Source organism: Capsicum annuum, chromosome 12 (genome assembly GCF_002878395.1).
Source record: "Capsicum annuum cultivar UCD-10X-F1 chromosome 12, UCD10Xv1.1, whole genome shotgun sequence".
Lineage (NCBI taxonomy): Eukaryota > Viridiplantae > Streptophyta > Magnoliopsida > Solanales > Solanaceae > Capsicum > Capsicum annuum.
The window spans coordinates 211,644,430-211,653,325 of record NC_061122.1 but is presented as its reverse complement, the minus strand read 5'-3'; the positions used below and the strand labels follow the sequence as shown (position 1 = coordinate 211,653,325).

General features: G+C 33.3%; 1 protein-coding gene across 1 annotated transcript; it reads right to left on the bottom strand.

Annotated features, from left to right (window-relative positions):
• Positions 1-2,469: 2,469 nt before the first annotated feature.
• On the bottom strand, positions 2,470-3,810 carry LOC107851774 (zinc finger protein ZAT10). The gene has a single exon (XM_016696856.2). It carries the CDS (start codon positions 3,313-3,315, stop codon positions 2,629-2,631), a length of 687 nt encoding a protein of 228 aa, XP_016552342.2. The 5' UTR covers positions 3,316-3,810; the 3' UTR covers positions 2,470-2,628.
• Positions 3,811-8,896: the final 5,086 nt, after the last annotated feature.

The window sequence follows — 8,896 nt, the reverse complement described above, 5'->3', positions numbered from 1 at the left end:
GTCCCTATATTTATTATAATTCTTAATTACCTGATCGGTTGCTGGGTCAATTCTAGTTTTTGTTGGCCCACCAATAGCCTCACCACCTTTTGTAATAAATAACTCTCTTTCGTGATTATCATTTATATGTCTCATTAACGTACCCGTACCCCCTTCCTTGCCTCTATTTTTATGCTTATATACTTGTTGACAAATATTGCATTGCACCTCAGTATCTCCTATACGTGTAAAAAAATGTCATGCAATACACGTTGTTCTACGAGCTCTTGGGGTACAGGTAGGGCGATTAACCGATTCAGATCTAACGTTAACATTTTATACTGCGGGTGTCTCACCAATATTTTCATCATCTTCATCTAAATCTACCGCATCTACTTCATTTTCTTCTTCTATACCGTTATTTTTCTGAACTTCTACATAATTCATATCGTGAGCACCTACACCTACTTCTTCCTCAAAAGGTTGACTAAGCGGTACCGGAGGTGGAGGCACACGGATATATCTACTACTTGAACTACCTGTACCGCCAGTAATTCGCTTTTTACTACCACTACCACTTTCGGGACAAAATTTTGTTACACTTTTAGTGACGAGGTTTCTTAATTTATCCATAATATAAATCAAACTAAAAAAAATCAAAATACAAAAATATAATAAAATTAAATATCCAACAATTAATACACTAATTAAAAATTAAAAGTAAGAGATGGAACAACAATACCGAATTTTGAAAGTATCCGAAAATTGCGACTTTAGAAACTTCCACTCGTACTTTGTAATCGCAAAATTAAAAAATTAAATTGAACACTTTAGGAAATATATAGAATATTTGAATTTTGAGAATTGAGATTTGAGAGAATGAAAATTGTGTGGAAAATGATTTGAAAGTGTAGGGTATTTATAGGAATTTTTTTGGGTTTAAAAAAATATTTTAAATGAATTTCTTTTTTTTGTTAATTAAAAAGGGCTAAGTAGCCATTTGGACCCAAAAACGGCCATATAGCCGTTGGGCCCAATGGCTACTTGTGGCCCAACGGTCAAAAATCCAAACTAAAAAAAAAAAAAAAAGTTTTCGGGCTGGGCCGGTTAACCGACGGGTTTGGACTGGTTTTGGTCCGGACCGGATTAATCAGGCCCAATTTTAAAATTGGCCCAGCCCGGTACCCGGTACCCTACAGTCTGGGGGCTGATCGGGCCGGGTCAAACTGGACCGGGTTGTTTAAGTGAGCCAGGTCAAACTGACCCGATTGACACCTTTAGTTTTAAAAATAGTATCATTAACATGTATGTAAGTATTTTGTTGTATATTGGCAAAATCGAATAATAGAGCACAATCATACCTTTGTTTGTTGAATCTTTTGGCTTTAAAATTAAAACAATGATTTATGGCATACATTGACACGACAGATACAAGTGTATCTTTGTCCTTATAAATTTGTTCCTTCTTAACAACTGTATTTTTGTAATATGTTATTCAATTCGTCATCTTAATGCCTACCAAAGACGTCTTCATAATATCTAAATCAACAACAGCCAGTGCTAGGCCTTCTTTTTTTCATACCCTCTAAACAAGAATTGCTCTGCTAGTTTCTTCCTCAAATAACATCTTCGTTTTAGCTTTATCAATTCTACTAATGCATAGGGGATACATGCCAAATTCTATCATATTGTTTTACCTCTCTAAATATAATTTTACTCCCAAATTATCGTGTGATTCGTTTGGGGATTTAGCGGTGGGAACACAAGTTAATTGCATGTCTTGTTCGCATTACTTTCATATTCGATGCTTGTGGAGTTGGATTACGAGGAGGGGCAATTGTCCTATTTGTCCCTATGAGATGCCAACTCAATCGGGGGCAGATGCAAAGTAAAGTTCATCAATTCACGTGAACTCAATAATTTTGTGAAATCAATATATCAATGTCGTTTACTAGGAGTTGAACACAATTAATGGATTTTTTAATTTTGTGCTAGCATATTTCATTTACTTGTTTATTTTTACTTATTTGTTTAATTTCGAGAAGGTGTTTATGCATGGGGAGGAGCTAGCTTAGAAGTTATGTTCACATGATCAATTCTATTATATCGTCAAGATTCTGAATGTATTAATAAAATTTTCTACAACTTTACAAGTAGTCGACTGGGAACTTAATTAATTTTAATTATTATAAGTAGGATTTGACATCACTTTAGAAACCCATAAAAATCAAACTATATGTCCACTTGTGTGCTGGTGGTACTGAAATCAAAATAAAGAACTTCAAATGCGGATGTAAGATTTTTACCTGATTATGAAAATTTCTTGTATTGCTAACTCAATAAAATTTAGAGCATATAATAAATGTAATTGTAAACAGTGAAAGTGCTAACAATATTGACACTGAAACAGTCAGTCTCATATAGTACTAGAAACAAGAAATTACATACTTCTAACAACACAACTAGAAAATAAAATCATGACCATAGCAATTTTCTTCATAATAAATGAATCAATTAAATAATCAAATAATCACTTTCTCCAAGTGTACGCTCGATATTTACACAAAAAGAATATTTCTCGTCCGCCTGCCCAATAACATGTAACAACTAATTAAACAACATGAACTAGTACTACTATGTTTGAACTTGTCAAAATAATTCAAGTCTGGTCGATGGAAATTGTCGCGATTTCTTAGCTGGATGAGGACTTTCCAATTCATCCTCGCTGGATCCAAAACCCGGCCAAGATTCTGGCAAGGCCGGAATGTTCAAGTCGAAGTTGTTAGCAGACCCCACAACGTCCATTGATGACGTCATCTTCCCCTCATAGTGACGTCTTTTGTGACCACCCAAAGCTTGTCCAGTTGGAAAAGTCTTGTGGCAAATGGTACACTCGTGAGTCCTTCCACTAACGCTGTTAGCTGATGTGGCACTGATAGTGGTAATGGAACTGACGTTATCTCCGTTAATAAGAACAAGTTTACTATGACTAGCTTTGTGTCCACCTAAAGCTTGGTAAGATCCAAATGATTTACCACACACTGAACACTTGTACAAATTCTTTGTTGAATTAGTAGTAATAGTAGCACTACTAGTAGTGATATTATTGTTATTGTTATTACCGCTACGAGCAAGCATGAGTAGACAAAAAGCTAAGTATTCTTCTTCAGTAATTATTGGCTGATCACGTTGCTCCTCCATGATGCTACGAGACCGTTTTGATCTCTTGCCTCCTTTGGTCCATGATTCAATGTAACTTTGAGTAGTAGTGTGTTGGAATTGGAATAATGATGGTGGGGTTGTGGTACTTGGAGAGTTCAAAGCTTCAAGTGCCATTACTAGTGAAAGAATTAATAGATTTGGAAACAAAGAAAAAAGTTGGTTGAGTCAAGGGATGATAAGCGGGCAACTGACTTTCGATACTTTCTGCCAATTAGATTTCAATAAAATTTGAGTTTGTCGATGAAGAATTTGTGTGTAGAGAGAATATATTTGAAGGCTTAGTGATGTTGTTTGTTTGAGTGAAGTGGTGATTGAGTTATATATAAAGGGATTTGTGGGAGGAAGTTGCTAGACAAGTAGTAGGAAGGTAGTTAGGGGGTTGCTTGATAAGTAGTTTAGTTGAATGAAATTAAAAATTGGCAAGTGGAAGTGACTAGTAAAGTCTCAAGGGCGGCTACAAGGATGATGAAGAGATATATCAAGTTGGTTGCCTATGTATTTTATTAAGTGCAAATGGTATCGTATAGACTATATAGGCTATGGACTCCTTCAAAAGTCAAAACATCTTTCCTCATCACAAGACACTTTAAAGAGTTGAGATATTTGGGAGAGGTCATTCACCGACGGATACAGGGTTTAAGGGTCGTGAGTATTCCGGAAACTAGAGCAGATATATCAACACCTAAGTTTTAAGGTTTTACCTGAAAATCAATTTTTTGGTTTCAAGGGTGCTTTGTTCTATATATTACTAATTTTTATACATTTTTAATATAATTATACCTAATTTGTATTGGATTTAACGGGCGCCGAAGCACCATAACACCTAGGCCCGCCTCTGAGGTCATTGGACATAATATGACATAATTTTATCTTACCGAGAACATTATCTAATTAGATAAAACATTATAGAAGATATATACAAATAAGATTAGAAAGTATATCTTGTTATCCAATTCGTCCATGCTAGTAACTTAAGTATTGCCTATGTAGTTTTTTATCATTGAATTTCTATTACTATATGCTTCATCTTGGGTGACTTCATCAGCAGCCAGCAGAACAACTTGCCAATGTTGACTGTTATGCACTTTCCTTACTCTCTTCATTGGGTTTAAGCGCCACTATTGTTGACGTATATGAAATTAAGGATTCTAGGTTTTTGTTAGGATGCCGTTTATAATTATACTCCCTCAATTTCATATTAGTTTATCATCATACAAAAAAATACATGTTTCAAATTAATTGTCCATTTACTAAATTAAGATAAAGTTAATTAAAAATTTTCCCTGTTACCTCTACAATTAATACTCTTTGGAAGTTTACAAATTTGTTTGTAAAGTCCCAAGAAAGTATTTTAAGAGAGAAATAAATTTGAACTCTTGAAAAGTTTGACATAAAAAAATGGTACTCTGGCTGTACATTGCACTCTACAACATAGCTAGTTGACCTGATTAGGCCAACTATTTGATTTCCTGGACAAACATTATATTAAATAATGCATTAGTTGAAATCTGTTATAATCAGAGAATTGAGTAACCAAAATCTTTCAATCAAGCAATGAGAATGAACACTTTAGACAGCTAATATATGGGAGAGAAGAGAAGAAGAGACGGAAGATAGAAACCAGTAGAGCTAAATATCCTCTACTTGTGTGTATTCTTGGTAAACCTCAATGTACATGACAATATATATGGTATAATATATAGAGTAGAGTTAATCTTGTAACTATCAGAATAAAGAGTACTCAATAACTAAGCTGACTTGTTAACGAACTTTTGGACTGAGTTAGTTAACTAACTCAACTAACTTATGAATTTAAGTATTATTCATTCTTATTACTCAACACTCCCCTCAAGCTTGGAGGTCTTGATTTTCTAGATTAGATTCTTCTATCCATTTTCCAACTCTGTCTAACTTTTAGAAGGCATAAACATGTCAAGAACTCCCAACTTGGATTTCAATTATTCATTTGAACTTTTGCAAAACCTTTGGTCAATATGTCAGTTGGTTGATCTTTGGTAGCAATGTACTAATTCTTGATCATCTCTCATGTTTTTTCTTTACAAAGTGGCAGTCCATTTCTGTATGGATTAGCTGCAATTTGCATTGCTGCTTTACTTGACTATATAAAATTACATGTTGAGTAACTTCCGTTCTATCTTGTTGGTTTTTAGCTCTGAAATTATAGAAATAACAGAGAAACAGTTGGAGAGAAACAAATACTGCAATTGTATTGTCAAAGGGAATTCGTTTTATTAATAACTCGAACATATATTTATAGTTAAATTTCTAACTATACTTCAATTTAAATAAGGATAACTAATTCCTAATTCAAATATTAAAGGGATAACTAATGCCTAAGTCTAAGCCACATAGGATTCTAATAATTTAAAACTACTAAAATTATCTACAACTTTATTTTTGAGACATATCTTCAACACTCCTCCTTGGATCAGAAATTGTAGATTGCAGTCTCAGCTTCGAATCAGAAATCGTAGATTGTAGTCTCGGCTTTGGCTGAATTTGACCTCTTGAATAAATCTGTCAACTCATCTTTGTTCTCGCAAGGCTTGTGTGCATCTTTTGTTGAATTAAGTAAGAAACTTTGGCCTCTCATATCAACTTGTAAAATCTCGTGATTAATGGAATCAAAGATTCGACAATATTTATCTCCAAATAATAATTTAAATCTTTCTACAATTAGCTGGCCAACATTTAACAAACTTTTATTAATATCGGGCACGTAAAGGACATTTGAAATTATTTTTGTATGTAAAATTATTTTGATTGCAACATTCCCTTTTCCTTCTGCAGGAATATAGTCACCATTCCCAATTCTGGCTTTCTTATTTTTCAAAGGCATAAACTTTTTAAAAAGAGTTTTATCATATGTCATGTGGTTTGTACAACCACTGTCAATCATCCAAAAATCAGATTTCTTGGTTGAAGAATATGTTGCCACAAATAAGTGATTTTCTTCTTCTTCTTTGGTTACTTGAGCATCTACTTCATATTTTTTAGATTTGTTTTTGCAAATCACAGCTTCGTGGCCAAGTTCATTGCAAATCTTGCATTTTATATTTGGTCTCTTCCAACATTTAAATGGAGGATAACCTATTTTGTCACAGTGCTAGAAGGTAGGTAATTTTTTCTTGAATTATCACCCTTGCTTTGAGTCTTATGATTGGCTGCCAAAGCTCCTTCAATCATACCATCCAGTCTCATAAGCCTCCTTTGCTCTTGTGCCTACAATGTATTTAACAATTCTGCCAAGGTAATCTTGGACAGGTCTATAGTATTTTCCAAGGTAATTATTGATACTTCGTATCTTTCAGGCACTGTAACAAAAAAAATTTCAACAATTCTTGAATCTTTAAATTTTATGCCAAGCAATCTTACCTATTTAACAATGTAAAAAAGTCGGTCTGAGTACTCTTTGACGGTCTCAGATTCCTTCATATTTTGCAATTCGAGTTTCCTTATTAGATTTAATACATTCATGCCTCATATTCTTTCATCTCCTATATATTATTCCTTCAAATAATCCCAAATTTCTTTTGCTGATTTAAGGATCATAATTCTCATGAAAATTATTGGAGAAACACTAGCAAACAAAGTTATTTTTGCCTTTGATTTTTTATTTTTCTTTTCTTTTTGACTTTTGATCTGGACTATCATGGGATTATCGGGCAGGAAAAGAACCTCGTAATCCTCCTCTACGGCCTTTCAAAGATCTAAAGCCTCAAGATAAGTCTCCATTCTTACTGCTCAAATATGGTAATTCTCACCATCAAAGACAGGAGAAGCTATTTGGAAAAAGTTGTTTTCAGAATTCATCTCTCACAGATGCCTCAAGAAAATTAGCTCTGATACCAATTGTTTGATTTTAGCTTTGAAATTAGAGAAATAACAGAGAAAGAGTTCGAGAGAAACAAATACTACAATTGTATTATCAAAGTGAATTCATTTTATTAATAACTCAAAATATATATTTATAGTTAAATTTCTAACTACACTTCAATTTAAATAAGGATAGCTAATTTTTAATTCAAATATTAAAGGAATAACTAATTCCTAAGTCTAAGCCACATAGGATTCTAATAATTTAAAACTACTAAAATTATCTACTCCTAATTTATTTCTGAGACATATCTTCAACATATCCCTTTTAGTAGACCAAGTAAACAGATTAATTCTGGGATAGTTGTAGCAAGACGTGTATTCTGCTTTTACAGAACTTCTAGACACCACAATCAATTTTTTAATTTTCATGACACAAGTGAGTTACCAAATTTGATCATGAATCCTATTATAGTCCTTTGTGTTATAGGACATGTAGCCCAATCTGCATCACAATAAGCAGTGATTGTAACAGTTACTAGCTGATGTTCAATATACCTTGCAACTCTGAGCGCAACCTTCATGTGTGATACCTTAGGTTGTTGTAGAAATTGACTTAGGGTCTGAACAACAAATGAGATATTTGACTTTATGACTATGAAATACAATAGTTTTCCCATGAGTATTTGATATGTATCTTGATCAACTAGGTGATCTTGTTCCCTTATATTTAATTTTTCATCATACTGCTTGAAATTCGGTTTCTCATTTATGTCAATTGGACTAACAACTGGTTTGGCACTTGCTTAACCAGTCTCAGATATTAGCTTCAATGAATACTTTCTCTGATGTATCACTGTACCTCGAGTTGATCATGCAAACTCAATGCCTAAAAATACTTTAACTCACCAAGATCTTTTATTTTAAAAGCTTTCTTCAGAGCACTCTGTTTCTTCTATTAATTTTAGGTTTTCACCTGTCACCAACATATCATCTACATATACCAAAATGATAGTAGTCCCTTTGTTAGATCTCTTTGTAAATATTGAGTAATGATACTCACTTTGTTTGAAATTGAACTTGATCAAAGTCTCAGATATTTTTGTGTTCCACTGTTTAGGAGCCTTCTTTAAACTATAAAGGAATTTAACTAGTCTGCAAACCTTCTTTGACTCTCCCTGACTATTAAATTCCTTGGGTAGATTCATAAAAATCTCATCATATAAATCTTCTCACAGAAAAGAATTATATACATCTATCTAATGTACATGCCACTTAGAAGATGCAACCAATGAGAATACTGTTCTAATTATAATTATTTTCACCACAGATGAAAATGTCTGGTGGTAGTCTATTCCTCTCCTTTTACTATATTCTTTGGGGACTAATCTTGTTTTATATACACCCTTACAACCAATTGGCTACTTTCCTTCTGGTAATGTGACAATATTTTAAGTAAGATTATTTTTCAAAGCCTGAATTTCATCTTGCATTGCTTAAATCCATTTAGGGCCCTGAACTAATTTAGTGTAGGAATTCTGTTGCTTGATACTTCTTTGATAACTTATCGTAGTCAACATACTTATTGATCCCATATTTAGTATTGTCAGCAATATTTAAAGACACAAAGTCTTTCAATCAAACAGGTGGTCTGGTACATCTACTAAATCTCTGTGTCACAACAGGTTGAGTAGGAACTGGCTCCTAAAAGTTTCCTTAATCATGAATCATTTGATAATTTTCAACAACTATATATCAGACATGAAGTCAATATTCAAAGAACTTGATGAGACACAAAATCGACAGTCAGACTTAGTGATAACAATGGTCTTCAAGTGAAAGGAAAAGGAACAGTAGC